This window comes from Aulonocara stuartgranti, assembly GCF_965226115.1.
Source record: "Aulonocara stuartgranti genome assembly, chromosome: 12".
NCBI classification, from domain to species: domain Eukaryota; kingdom Metazoa; phylum Chordata; class Actinopteri; order Cichliformes; family Cichlidae; genus Aulonocara; species Aulonocara stuartgranti.
Window position 1 is genome coordinate 20,495,074 of NC_138948.1, and position 15,325 is coordinate 20,510,398.

A 15,325-nucleotide genomic window follows, 5' to 3' on the forward strand; every position below is an offset into this window, starting at 1 on the left:
GCCTCTGAGTCCAGATGAAGGAAAACCTGTTCCACATTAATATGACTTCATATTACACATGTTGGAAAGCCTCTGCTTTCTGCTGGGCACTAATTTAATGCTTTGCTCATCTGTAATATCAGAGAATTAACGGACTAATAACAGAGCAATATGACATCACACTAAACCAAAATGGTTTACCTAAACCATTATCTAAAGGACTCCACACACACACACATTAACTAGTTTAATCTGAATTATTAGCTATTATTAATCTGAACTACAGGAACCCGAGAAAGTCTTGCAATTAGAAGTAGTGTCACAGACACACTCTTCCAGAGCTTTACAACACTGTTACCCATGAATGAATGAACACTCTCAGTTTATTGACCTGTGGGCAAAACTCTATGCGGGTAACTCACCATCAAAGGTCTTGATGCTCAGCTTCTCTGAGATTTTAAGGGTATGAAATAGAGCTTGACACATAAACTTCAAGTCCCACTTGGATATTCATGCCACAGTGTCTACATTTTTGCACTGGATTGTATTCAGGGCCTATAAGCTTTACAAAACACAAAGTAACCCTTAAACCTCTGGAGAATCAAATTTATATGCAAAAGATTTTTTCGCTAGAACAAAACTTGACCGAGTCTGTCTAGTTTTAATGTGTTTATTTTTATATAATACAGCCAGTCTGTGATTACTGATAATACACTTCTTTTCTAAACAAGTCTTTGTTATTATTTGCCCTCCTTGGTTTTATTATTGTGCTTATATCTTGGAGGGGATTAGTGTGAAAATCAATGAGAAAATGCTGCAACTGTTCAGATTTAAAATACTATTTCAGTGCTTTAATGCTGAAAGGCTTTACAGCTTCTTGTCAGACTTTTTAGGGAGTTTACAGCAAGTCAATGTAATCTCACTGAACTACAAGCATGCTGCTCATTGAGTGTTTTGACAGCCTCATAGTATGTTGAATGAAGTGCGGTGTATCACAGCTCCCTCTAGTGGTAATCTTCTGCAAACGGGGAACTAATAACTGGTAGCATAAGAGATGATTATCATAAGATGTCATAAGAAACAAATAAATCCTCAAATCGGTGTACAAGCAACAACAAGCTTTAATCTTAAAATCATTTCTGCTGAGAGAAATAATTTTATTTTGTAACATTTAAAATAACCAGAGTGTAACCAATGTGAGCAGGAGGCAGAGAGAAAGAGAGAGTGCAGTGTGCTGCAGAGTCATTCATGTGGGAACATTAACATTTAGGGGAGCAGTGTGTTTGCCTGCCCTCATAGCTGCCCGTCACTCACAGGCATCAGACCGAAGTGCTTTGTGACCTTTAAGTTATGTTTGTGCAGACAGGAAAAAGAAGTTCAACCTCGAAGGCTTCTACCGTGACGCTGTATTTCCAGACGTTTATCTCTTTGTTTCTCAAACTATGAACAAACTCAGAGAGGCAAGAAACTCCTCAGATTACTTCTGAGCTTTCTATGTTGCTTTCAAGATTCAGATCCATGCCAAGCCCCACAGTTAAGGAAGTTTTTAAACCTGGAGGTCATGCACAGGTACACGTTCCCCAGAATGTCACCCCCTATCCACTTCATTTCTTTTTTTTCTTTCCTAAACCTCGTAAAAAATTAGTCACTGGCTTCATCTCCACTTTTCCTGTGTTTCTGCTTGGATTTCTCTCATTACCTCCAGGAGCTTTGTCTTTAACAGACTGAAAACTCATTTCAACACAGCTGACATTTCACGAGCACTGAGGGCCTTTTTACCTATACTGACACAATTTAAGCTGTTCAGTTGGAGACATTTCACCCTCACCAGTCGCACAGCTGCCCTAGGAGGCACAGAGGGAAGTGGACAGAGGTCAGGACAGAGTTTTAGGGCAATTTATCTAATGGACTTTGCACTGGATGTGTGAAACACTTCACTTAACTCAGCCTCTGGCCACTCAATTGGCGTGTGCATGCACGCTCGTGTTTGTGTCTATATGTCATGCATGTGTTTTAAGGTGACAGTGTTAAAGGGCAAGTGTGCTGGCACTGACCCTTTGAATGTTTGGAAGTTGGGGATTTTCGCCCTTTACAGAGAAAACACATAAAAAGTTTTTAAGACTCACCAGCATCACTTCGATCAAAAGATAACCTTAATGTTACAATGTGTTTAGGTTTAAACTCTGTATGGGCATACAAGGCATTACATGACAGGAGGTGGGAAAGTCGTAAACCTTAAAAATCAAAAACAGCCTAAACTAGACAAATAAAAAGCCTTGTTTTATTCACAAGAAAGAAAATTAAGCTTAATTGCAGGCAGATGAGTGCATATAGCGTCAGAAAACGGAAACAGGAATAAACCTGGTACCACATCAATGAAATCTCAAGGTGAACCTAACAAGGGTGTAAAAAAACAAAAGGCATAATCTAAGAGGAAACTGTAGTACATGGTGTGAAAGCTGTGACAAAACAAGAAAAAAAAAGTAAAAATAAGAAACACAAAGTGCAGATAACATTACCCAAGGCAGTCGCAAATCTTCCCACATAATTCTGCAAAAAGAAAACTGCTTTACCAACAACTGAGCTAAATTAGTACCATGAAAACACTGCAGCATTAGTATGGTACTGTGTTCAAACCAAACGGAAGAGTCACAGCTTACTGAAAATTGATCTTTAAGCCAAGTATTAATATTAATAGTGGTGGATACGAAAGCCCTGAGAGGCAAGCAAGAACAAAAAATTGCAGAGATCCATTTGCAAACACTAACTTGTTCTCCATCCCGGGTTTATGAAAAACAAGGGCTGGTTTGGCAAGGTTAATTTTCTAAATTAAATTTTCCCCCTAAAATGCTCTGGCACATTAAAAAAAAAAAAAAAAAAAAAAAAGAGGCAAAGGCTGCCAGTGTCAGAACCATTTTTTCCAACTCACTTTCTTCTCATGTTGGAAAACAGCTGGAAGAAAAACCTTTTGTCAGAAAAACATGCTTTTCTATGGGGGTTTTTCACTGAAAACAAGGAAAAAAATAATAATTTCCTGCCCTTTGCCATTTCTGTAATACTTATATTGGCCACGAGAGGGTGACAGGTCCCACTGTGCCATGTTCTAAGGTAAAAGCATTTATGTTAATTTCTTCATCCACTCTTAAAAACAAAGCACATATATTATGTCTTAAGAACTTATCTAAAGGTCCCATCTTGCTTTTCTTTTGACGTACGTAGGTGGGTTGGGTTTTCCCAGCATGCTGCGAAAAAACATGCCAGCGGACACAAGCTGAAGTATCTGTTGATACAGATGTTATCGTGCACACAGTCATTAGTGTTACTCTTCTTCGCATCAACTGTACAATCTTCCTAGTACCTTAGAGTTGCTGTTGTGGAAGGCGTGTCAAGCCATGGGTGAATTTGTGTGCTCCCTTTAAGACACAATAATCCAACTAAAGGGAAACATGTCCGGCTTTGTCTGTTTTAAAAATGGAGTGTTGGCTTAATGTGGCTAAAATGACTATTGCAAGAGCAAAGCCTTTCAGAAAGAGAGCAAATAGATGACATTTAGCAAAAAGTGAATGAAATGTAAAAAAAATGTTAGCCATTCTTAATTCATACAAACAAGAGAAGAAACAACATAGAGCAGGTTTAGAAATGGATCACCAGATTTTTTTCCCCCCTTTACTTGCCTCTGAGGGTTTTCATGGCAAAACACATGAAAGACAACAGGTATAAAATGCTTGTTAATTATTATGTGAAGTTTTTCCACACATGATGCCCCTCAAGAGCAAAGGAAAACACTGTTGGCCCGGGGAAAAAAAATACAAAACAAAAAAAACAAAAAACAGAAACACAACCGTCTGATACATTTAAACACAAAAACAAGCTTGGACATAAAAATATATTGTGAATGTGAACACTTGTAACTGGGGTGATAATGGGGTCCCACTGATAGGAGCAAAGAAACAGAGTGAAAAGCGTGTGCCATCATTTTACTGTCGGCAATAATCAACAAAATCATTCAAGTTTTCAGAGGAAGTTACACTTACAAAAAAAGGAAAAAGAAAACACTCCGTTTTATCTGTTCACAGTCCTGTGTACAACAAACACTATGCCTCTTAGCCTTCCTGCAGCCGGGTGCATCCTTCATCTGTATAAGTGCTACTTCACCAGTAGGGGGCACCAAGCTCATGGCCTGGCATTGAGGCAGATGGTCACAGTGGCCCTTCAATAGGAGTCACATTCATTTAAAAACAGGTGTCAGCACAGCCCACGCAGGAGTCTCCTCAAACATCTCTGGATTACACATCTGTGGTGCGGATGCTGTCGTCATCCAGGCTGAAGGGAAAGCTGCAGCCGGTTTGAGGCTGAGGCTGCGAGCGGTGCCTTCGACGCCCACTCGCCGCATCTGCGGATGCTGTGAGCATCCCCAGTCCACTGGCCGAAGGTGCCGGATGTGTGACGGGGCAAGGATTTTGGGTAGAGAGGGAGTTTGAGGAGGAGGAAGCAGATGAGGAGGTGGACGAAGAGGAGAGCGGCACAGAGCTGAAGGCGCTGTCCTCATCCTCGTTATCCATGATAGACGGTTCACACGATGGAACGGGTGTCCAGGGCTGCCATCCTGGCGCCACAGAGCAGGACTTCACCAGCTGAGGTCTCCTATCTGCTTCACTCTGCGAACCACGAGATGTAGAGGAAGGATTGTAACTCCGATAGCACGAAGAAGCACGTTTAAAAGAAAAACCCTGCAATTAAAGAGACAAAAGCATCCCCGCTGTCAATCGTAAGCAAGGATTTACACTTTTCTCCCAATAACTTACAGCTAGAAGTAAAGAATTATCCATTTCTGAAGATAGAGTTACCTTAGAGGGACCCCTGAAATCCTGGATCTTCATCTGAATGTCCCTGATCCAACCATGCATTTCCTCTGGCGAGTCTGTCTGTAGAGAGAAAGGGCCCATGTTATGTTTCATGGTAGCTTTTGTGCCTGTTACCTGCCCTTTAATAAGGCCAAAACGCAACAACAGCAGTCGTCACACGGCGCTGTATACTGTAAGGTAAAGACCCAAAAATCAAACAATGCCCTATGAGCAACCACCTGGCAATGGCGGGAAGGAAAAACTCATTTTTAACAGGAAGAAGCCTCCAACAGAACCAGGCTCAAATTACCCATCTGCCAAAGGCAGAGCACCAGAACTCGCTTCGGCAGGTAGTGAGGCATCAGCAAAGATATTGCTGGTGTTCGACGGCAACGCAAATATTAATCATAAAAATAGAATGGGAGACGGAGCTTTCAGCTTCCCTCGTCTTTGGAGCAAGCTCCACAGACAAATCCAAACTGGCAACCCTGGACACTCTTTTCCCTTTTTGATAAAGCTTAAACTTAGGATTGGCTCACATGACCCCGTACCCTTCCTGAGTTACACTACAATACGTCTAGGCTGCTGGTGTGGACTGAGCATTTCTTCTTCACTCTCTATGTGTTTATACACCACTTTGCACTTAATCATTAGTTATTAATAATCTCTGGCTGTCTTTCCTCCTGTCCCCCTTTCCCAACCATAACTGGTCTTGGCAGATCGCCACCCCTTAGCCTGATTCTGCCAGAGGTGTCTTCCTATTAAAAGCGAGTTTTCCCTTCCCACTGTCGTCAGCTGCGTGCTTATAGGGGGTCGTCTGATTGTTTGGGTTTTCTATTATTGTAGTGTCTTCATCTTATAATATAAAGCGCCTTAAGGGAACTATTATTGTGGTTTGGCACTACATGGGAATTGCCTGATGTTATCAGAAAAAAGGCTAGAACAGTACTCGAAAATTATCCTCGGTGGTAACTGTACTTATTGTCATGTGTTTATGTTTGGAAAGAATGCACGACAGGAGATCACTATCCGCTCTCAAGCTATTAAAGGTGTGTAAGGACTCCAATATTCATCTTTATTTTAGCTTAGATCACTTTTTATTACAGTGTCCACACACGGAATGAGAAGTTGTGGTTATCCTGTTTTTATTTACTTCATTTTATTATTTGTTTTTCACACTTCCTTTTTTTCCCCTTGCACAAACAAACAAAAGCGCTCTTGCCTGCAGTCTGTCTCTATCCCCGCACTTCCTATCTGATCCAGCCCCCAACGCCTCCGTCAGCTGTTCTCCCGGGGGAGAGGAGGGGGAACGGATATTATTGTTGTTATGACAACAGATGGCTGTGCCCCTTTCACAAAAACAAACTTCGCATGTTCCTTAAAAAAGCGACTGCGCCACACTTCAGCAGCAGAGCATTTAGAGAAAACATGTCGACAGATCAGGACGGTGTCACCAGGGAATACAGAGCTTCTCTGTTCTTATTCAAATGTCTAAAAATACAACAGGGACATTCCCTTCATTTCATGAATGCAGGCCTTTTTTTAATGAGTGCTGTATACAAAAGGAGAACAAGGTTTTACCTGAATGTAGAACGTTCGGTTACTGGTGATGATCTCAAAGAGGTTGTCTCTAAGCAGGAGCTCCCTGATGGATGCAAAAAGTTAAAACTTAAAGCAGCTAAAGAAAGGGACAAAAGCTAGAGTGTGTTCTACAGTGTCATTTACAATACTTATACATTCAAGTTCAGCAAGTATATACAAATGAATCTAATAGGTTCGCAACTGAAGCTCAACTTCAAGCCTAAAGTGACTAATTATTAAGGGAGAAAGAGAGGTTTCAACAGAGAGGGGAAAAAAACACTGTAACAGCGCATACAATAAGACGGTAGACATGAAAATAAAGTTTGTTTGTAATGTCCACTTATAAAAATGCCAAAAACTCATACTAAAGATCTGAACAAAAATATTTTCCATGTATTTTTTAAGACCATCCACAACTTCTCCAGCTGTCAAGTTGTATTCAGTGGCCAACTTCAATACTGGATCATGAGCTAAAACTATATAAACTATAAACTATATAAAACTTTATCTTGCACTGATATTTAAAAGGGGACCTATGATGATCATTTGCAGTTCCAGTTTTTCTTGGACTCTTGATTACAGTAGCTGTGAATTTACAATACTAAATAATTCTTAATTTTCTGCAATAGTTCATAATATGGCCAGTGACTAAGGACGTAATCCCCCTGTAATTAAATGGAATTTCTATGTATTTTATTTTAAAGTGTAATCTAATTATATTTACCTACCTACAAATACTTAAAGACATGTATACCGAAAGTGCGCCTTATGTATGAATTCTGGTTGTGCTTACTGACCTCGAACCGATTTTATGTGGTTCACGGCACTCAAACATCTGTCAAAAAAATGTCTTAGTACGACTTTGGTAAGCAACGAAGCCGCACCGCTTGATGGATTGTCGGAGCATTGCGGCTACCGTAGTCAGGAGCCTTAGCAGGAAGTTAGCTCGCTAGTTTCCACCGAAACATGATGTTCTGACTGAGAAATTTCTGAAAAATTAAAACTTACAGCTCTGCTATAACTTCCAACATAAATGAAGACAGAAAACGAAACAGCAGTGAAGTTTGTAGGGTTACTGAAGTTGGACTAGCTGGTATATAATGATGTGCTACGTGATCGCAAGCATAACATAAACAGTGAAGCTGGAAGATGAATGCCAATGCTTGTTTCGCTTAATGCACCTTATGGTCCGAAAAATACGGTACACTAGAATAAAAAGGGGGTAACAAGACACGTTTCTAGAGGAAACAAAAAAATATTATATTGTAAATAAATCTAAGTAGTGCATAACTTGATGTATTTTACAGGGAAAAAGACAGAAATGATACTGTAAGTAATTTTAGATATTTTGTAATTTCTTGGTCATTTTATGGATAAAAATACAATATTTCCCCATCTTAAACTGTAAGTATGCTGTACTTTTTGGGGCACGGGCCATATTATGGAGTGCGTTTCAGTTATGCAATACTTAAAATTACTGTACCGCATAAAATTACTTACACAGTGCAATTATTTCAGTGCTTCCTGTAAAATCCTGACTTGTTAACACCTTTTGGTAGTCTACCTACCGTTAAGCATTTGTAGGGAAATATAATTAGATTGTAATTTCAAATAAAAAAAGTTCAATTTAATTACAGAGAAATTACAGTTTTAGTCACGCGGCGTATTATAAAGTGTAACCTAATTTCCTAATACTGAGCCATGGTGCAGTTCCTCAGTTTATCATCTGTCTAAAGCTATTTGTTTTTGCATACTTTGATCCAGCTCTCTTCTGATTAGCTGCTTCTCGCAAACAGAAGGTTTGGGCAGCAGGTGAGAGGAGCTTCTCTGAGAAGGCTCACAGAGTTATGAGTAGAAAAAAAATAATCTGGGTTTAGATCAGACTGAAGCCTACACGTTTGGCTCATAACGATCACATGTTGACCTCATTATTTCAAACTTTCACTACCTTTGTTCACACCATTTATAACTTATATTTAAGGGCCCCTTTTAAAACCTGTGAAACTCATCTAAAAATGATAAGGATAAACTTGTCCATACATGCAATGCAACACTTTAAAACCGGTTAAGAGTGTATCATCTGCTCACATGCAAGTATTCACAATTGTTTACATAGTATAGTGATAACCAGACAGAGGGAAAGCAAAAATGCTGGCAGACTCAGACAACTTTCATGTTTTACTCACCCTGACTTGACGAGGCATTCATGCACCTTCTGAATGTCCCTCAGTGGAATAGATCGGATAAAATCTTTCTCCTAAGACAGATTTTTTGTTTTTGTATTATTGTGGGTTATTTTTTAATGTTTTGGCTGCTATAACACTGTAGTTTTCAAAAATTTGGGACAAAAATATTCCGACAAAGATAATAGTCACTCTTAAGCATGTAGAAACATGGGCAAAAACATGAAAACCCTGTTTTCTCACCGACTCAGTCTTGTAGTAATTGACTGCGTTGTCATCCAGGGTGAAAAACCGCCTCTTCCAGCTCTTCCTCTGAAACACATACCACATTACCATTTCCACACATGCTGTTTTTTACTCAGACTCAGTCTCAGTCTAAACCTGTTATGAGACTCACCACATTTCCCTGTTTAACACAGTAACCACATCTCAGCAAACCCGGCCTGTTGCCCTTCCTCTCTCTCCCTTCCGTCTCTTCATTGTCGTTCTGAAACATTTCATGAAAACCATCTTTATTATCACTTTAGATATCATGGTCACGGAAACCACCACTGTCGATAACTCAGACTAGCTTAGCACACCGCATTTTTGTGTGCTTTTGCCACAGTTTTCATTCTTATAATGCTTAAAAAAAAAAAAAAAAAAAAAGTGTGTGTGTCCTATTCATTTTACCTGAATAGGAGTGTGCACCACCACGCCGCCAATAATCTCAGCCTTGTAGGCCTGTTGTCTCTTCCCTCCTTGAGCGTCACTGATCACTGTGGTCACATCAGGCCTCACAGGTGCAGGGCAAGACTTAGGCACCTGTGAAGAGACGGGACACCTCTGAGAGCAAATAAAAGGACTTAATTGTTTAATTTCCACAGCCGCTCTTCCTCACTCTGGGAATACTTTCTTAGTCATACGCTCGCCACAACACCGTGACTGTTTTACTGCAGAGATAACTGAAAACACATCAAATGTGATCTGCTATGAGAGATGCAAGCTTTCTCAAAGTCCACTGATGCACAAAAGCGCAACCAAGTGTATCCAAGCAAATAAAACCCACTAGACACACAAATGTTAGCGTGGGGTGTATATCAAGTAGGGAGCAGGAAAAGAAGAAAAACAACAGATTTGCAGGTGCATGCTGGTCATAAAGTAAAAACAATAGTACGGCTGTGTGATGCTGTGCTGCATTTTCTGCTTTTAGAGCCGTTATCTAGCCTACAGTTTCCCAAAACTGGTCATTCAGCTGAATCATTCAGCTAAATGTATCATTTCCTAATAAACTGCAACACATCTAGCTCAAACAGACAAATATTAAGAGATGCATTTTAATAACTTTACTCCCCCCGTGCCACTTTTATTCCTGCAATTACATCATGATTTCCTTTTTTACACTCGCTCAGAAAAAGAAAAAGAAAAGATGAAAGAAAAAAGAAAAAAAAAAAAAAGGCGGCAGAGCAGCCCTGCCCTCGATGGGGAAGTGAAAAAGAGTGAACAGTGCCGCTTCCTGTGTCAGTGAGCAGGTGAGAGAGGCAGAGAGACACTCTTCTCTGTTACCTTCCATCAGGAGACATCTGAATATCACTGATCAACGAGGCTCCCGGGCATTTCATTGAGCTCACACAAATATTATGCAAATACATATGAACAAGTTTCGACACCTTCACCGCAGTGACGTTTGCGTTATCACTCGTCTTCTTGCACATTCACAGTTTCCTCATTCAGCAATGTGTGTATGTGTGTGTGTGTCTGTGTGCGAAGGGGTATCTGTGGGCAACGGGCTGGCATTTGCAGCCGCCTGGGTCAAACTGGTTTCAGTCCCACCGCAGCAAAATTGCAGCTTCCTGCACTCAGGTGGAAACAACCCCCACTCCCCCACCCTAACACCACCAATAACTGCTAGATCAAGCATTTTCTCATGTAACGGCACTTACTGTTATCTTGCTGGCCTTGTTGAGAGCAGCCACCCAGTCTCTCATGTCGGTCACATCATTGGCTTGCAGGAAGTACCGTCGCGAAAGTGCATTGATGACTGCCGGAGAAGAAATCAGTTCCGTAAATATCCACATTAAATGCAATGGACAATACTATCACATATGGGAGATTATGTGATTGTGAACCATTTCATCAGTGTCACTCTGTTCCTCCCTAAAAAACTCACCAAAGCAGAACTCTGTCTTGGGCTTTTGCTTCGTTGTAGCTTCACTCACCTGAGGATAGAAGAAGAGAAAAGAAATGTGAATATAAACTGAAAGGAGTGAAAAAAAACAGAGGAATAGAAGATTCACATTTTTGACATAGATCTGACTGAGTGTCCAGGGAGAAGCCGTCAGTGCTGCAGTGCAGAGGAGCCAGATGTCATTATCTGTGGTTACCTCAGTGAGCGCGCTGACATCTGGAAAACTTCACAGCGTCTGCCTCAGCTCTGCGCTGCATGTGACCGTTAACTAGAGATAACTCTGACCTCTTTGTGTATCTATGAACTCTTGCACGAATTTGCATGCTATTTGTGTGTATTCTGTGAATTCTTGTGTGCTCGCATTTTAGATATCTAAGTTGGTGCGCTGGACTTTACTGTATGCAACCACACTGCGGAGTCAGTCATGAAAGTGGTTTACCTTAGAGATGTAGGTTAATTTCAGGCTGCCAACAGAGCTGGCTCCACTGGGCAGGTTCTGCATACAAACACAAATACACAGACTCGTCGTTGGCTCAGAGTCCAAGGTTATATGACCACTATTGGTCAATTTCATTTCCTCTTGCTATTTGTGAAAGTGTGGGTCGTGCATGCGCGTGTGGAGCACCTGAGGGTTGTCCATATACCACAGCAGTGCATTTCCCTGCGTGTCAAGGATGAAGTATCGTCTCTGGAAGCGGCAGCTGTTCTCCTTCTCTTCGATGTCCAGGAAGCCGCACACACGGTTCAACCGGTCCACGTACGGCATGCTGTCGATATCACATATCACTGGGGACAGACGGACAGTTAGGAAGAGAAAGATTCGAGTGGGATGGACAAAGAGAGACAACATGTGAAAGGAGCAACAGGAGGCAAAGACAGGCAGATGTGGAGGATAAATCATCTTTCATTTAGTGTTCAAGCGCACACAGGCATGCATGCGCGCACACACGCAGGAAGAAATAGACCGCTCACACTCAGCAGTTTTTCATGTGACGTGATTGAGGCTGTGCAGCAAACCCTGAAGCCCGAGGCTGAGCTGAGGCCCTCCACCACAGCCAAAAATTACAGACTGCACTCATGATCTGCACACACGCACATTTCCATTGGCCAGAGAAGAGAGAAGAGCAAGGAGAGAGGAGAGGGAGGAAAGGCAGGGAGCGAGGGAGGGAAGAAAGAAGATGAGAGGAGGGGAAGAAAGCTGGTGAGATGTGTTCATTGAAACAATGCCATGCGTGTGAATCACCAAGCTGCTGACTGATTCCTCAACACAGTCGAGGCTCATTTGGCCCAGAGAGCCTCAGCTCTATAGACTTTTAATTACATTTTATCAATTGGCAAACATTTCATAGTATTTATTTTTCTTATGGGGAACCACAAGGCTTATGGCTTCATTTATATTCTTGTCCTCCTTAAGTTGCCAAAGGAACTTTCACTGTTGACGGAGCCTCTTTTGCATCTCTGTCAACTAAATGTGAAGTAATCACAAAGACAAACTCCAAAGTTGGATGCACCCAGTAAAATAAATAATCAAATAAATTAATAGATCCATTTGGAAGATCCTTACTAGATTTGAATCTATGGAAAAACTTGAATGTAATGAGGCCACAAAGGTAATATGATGGCAAACTAGGCCACATCTGTGACTGATCTTTTTATAAAAGACCAAAAATTATAACGTGACAGTCATATAAAATACATAATCAAGACTGAATGGCCGTGCGCCCTGCCAGTACTTTTTTACGGGCTCGTCCTGGCTCAGAAGCCTTCAGGAGATGGAAATTATCAACATTTCCATGAAAATATTCAGACAACCCGCTCAGAGGAACAGAAGACAAACACAGACTATGTCTTCACCGTGCCGATGAATCTCCAGTGAATCTATTTTTGAGTTCGTGGGTAAGAAAATGTTTCATTTTGAAACTGCTTTGAAAAAATTTGTGGGTTGTGCTTCTGATGTGTTAGTCTGCTGCTATTTAAATAGGTCAAAGATACAGAGGCGCTCTACAGAAAGCCTTGGTGTAATGGAAAAATGAAAACGATGCCACAGAGGTCAGCTCTGACAGTAGCACACTCCCCACACATGCACCCATGTGCACAATAAACCATTTTCGGCATCAGAAAGCATCTGGCTTAGCCATTATAAAGACAAGCAGCGGCGAAACTGTGGCATCTTTGGTAAAACTGACAAATGTCATTTCAACTGTCTTTACATTTCTATCAAGTACCTTAGCTTTGAAACGTGGCAGGATAATATAAACAGAGCAATCATCAGTTTGTGTGCAGGAAAACAATGTACAGATCACAGCAGCGATATTAATTGACTTATACCACATCCAAGGTAATGAAATGAAAACCACCTACAACACCTTTACATATCTGCTTCATCTGTGTGCAAACAACAGTTTGACAGAAACTGATAGTAAATCTCTTAGACCAACGTGTGGCATGTCTGAGAGATTTAGTCATGTTCTTCTTAATCGTTGGGGGAAACTTGTTACAGACATATTACAGCAGTGCAGCATCTTTTGTTCTGCCTGGTAAATGCTTTACTTTGTTCTCAGATTTATCAAAGTTCACCCCAGAGCTGCTAAAGACAGGCTCGGTAGTTCTTCCTCTGGTATTTGAGTTAACTTTGAGGTGTGAAAACGGTGAATAGCTCCTTAATAAAATAAAAATACAGTTTGTTGTGTCATCAAACAATCTTCACCCAAGTAGTTTCAACACTCCCTACAATCACTTTTATGTAAAATTTAATAAATAAATAAAATGATCTTAAAGGATTATACAAAAGCAGAAATCCGGATCTTGAAATCCGGAACACAATTGGGGGGTTTTCGTCTAGTATGGAGCGCTATTTTAAGATGTTTGGCATTTTGTGGAGCAGTTAATCGAGCAAATCGTTTAACTGACAGTAAGAGCTGCGGCGTGCAGCACGCCCCTGGATACCAAGCTTGACTGCCATGCGCGTGCATGTCCAACGTGATTATGAGCATGCAATGAAAAGTGTCAAAATGTGATCAGGCGCAATTACTCAGCAACACCTGACAGACATTACATTTGTTCAGCTCAGATGACCTGCACTGACTCACCAGATCCAACGACTCAACGGCCAGCCACACCTACTGTACCCCGCGCGCGCGCGCACACACACACACACACACACAGTCACAAAGTCCCCTTGTCGACTTAACTTACCCGCTATGGAGAGTCGGCGTGCGCCAAAGCCAGCGCCCCGCAGGGCTACGAAGCAGCGGAGAGAGACGCGAGTTTGGTGAACAGAAGCATGCTAAATAAAGTTTTTAAAACCTAAAATAAGCCGTGGATATTCGCAAGACCGGCGTGCGTGAAACTCCGACACCCTCTTCAATTTGTTTGTGTGATCCGATTTCAGAAGACTTGTCCTTTTTTCCGGGTTGGACGTTTCGTTATTAGAATAAACCAGCCCCGGATGTGATCTATGCGTCCCATGAGCACAAGCAGGGCTCTCCTCCTCCTCCTTCTCCTCCTGTCTGCTGTTGCTTTAATCTGAACAGGTCTTTTTTCTCTGTCACACACATACACACTCTACTTTTATCTTCAGTTTTAAGTTTAAAAAAAAAAAAAAAAGACAAACACGAGACGCACACACTCAGATGAACCCGGTAGTTCACATAGAACAGCTGAAAGGGAAGGGAGTGTAAACCTGGATAAACAGGAATACAAGACTCACAGTGTCATTACCGCTGGTAGGTGATGCTGACAGGTGCGAGATGTTATGCCAAAAACAGTTGGTGCTTTAAAATATATATATATGAAGCAAGCCTAAAGTTAAAGGTTCTCCACCAAAAGCGAGGCTGTTGTTCAAATTTAAAGATATTAACTGCCTCACGGGAACCCTTTAAAATGCTGTTTCAAACGCTTTCACACATTAAAAAGGAAAAAAAAAATCAACTTCGTCGTGTAGTTGTAAGTGTATTTGTTGATAGATCTCCTCTGCAGACCTTTAACCCCATAAATTCTCGTGTCACATGACCAGTGTCATCAATAGCAGCCGCACGCCTGCATGAAAGTTCTGCATTATTTAGATAAAGAGAAAACGGTCGGTTATGCCGATTAGTGCGTGCTATTGGAAGAGTTGAGTGTTGTAGCTGCATGTGATCCCGTGCAACAAAAATATGCAAAACATATTCCATGAAAAAGCATTTGTGGTTATCAGACTTATATTTACTAACCTTATATCCCGAAGCACGACCGTTGAAGCACAGCGACAAAGCACTAGTGTAGCCCAGTGCTATCAGAGACAAACATCCAAAGTTAAAGAAGACACATCAAAAGCAAATATATGCAAGTGTGGAGGAATTTAAGGCTGTCAGTCAAAGGTGTTCATGGAAATTCAGGCTTTAAACTTATACAGAAAGGATCCTTTTTAACACATTACCTTATTGGCAGTTTCTATGGGTACTTAAGTTGAAGAGCTCATAGATAAAACTTTAGTAAGTATCTTAAATTTGTCTAACTTGCAAAACAGCAACTTCAGTGTTAAATGTTGTGTAAAATAATGAGTCATCCATCTGACATTGCCACAGGATGTA

The 15,325-nt window shown here is 41.1% G+C and overlaps 1 protein-coding gene across 3 annotated transcripts; it reads right to left on the reverse strand.

Annotated features, from left to right (window-relative positions):
• Positions 1-2,238: 2,238 nt before the first annotated feature.
• plekha2 (pleckstrin homology domain containing A2) lies at positions 2,239-14,327 on the reverse strand. Of its 3 annotated transcripts, none has more exons than XM_082555588.1 (12): positions 13,950-14,327; positions 11,380-11,540; positions 11,194-11,250; positions 10,737-10,785; positions 10,510-10,607; positions 9,260-9,391; positions 8,985-9,074; positions 8,831-8,899; positions 8,591-8,661; positions 6,405-6,468; positions 4,827-4,904; positions 2,239-4,709 (listed from the first exon to the last, which is right to left on the reverse strand). In XM_082555588.1, the coding sequence occupies exons 2-12, from the start codon at positions 11,518-11,520 to the stop codon at positions 4,266-4,268; spliced, it is 1,293 nt and encodes a 430-aa protein (XP_082411714.1). In that variant the 5' UTR covers positions 11,521-11,540; positions 13,950-14,327; the 3' UTR covers positions 2,239-4,265. The 3 variants fall into 3 exon arrangements, with proteins under 3 accessions (XP_082411714.1, XP_082411715.1, XP_082411716.1); XM_082555589.1 differs by lacking the exon at positions 13,950-14,327 and adding an exon at positions 13,844-13,893; XM_082555590.1 differs by lacking the exon at positions 13,950-14,327 and adding an exon at positions 11,727-12,488.
• Positions 14,328-15,325: the final 998 nt, after the last annotated feature.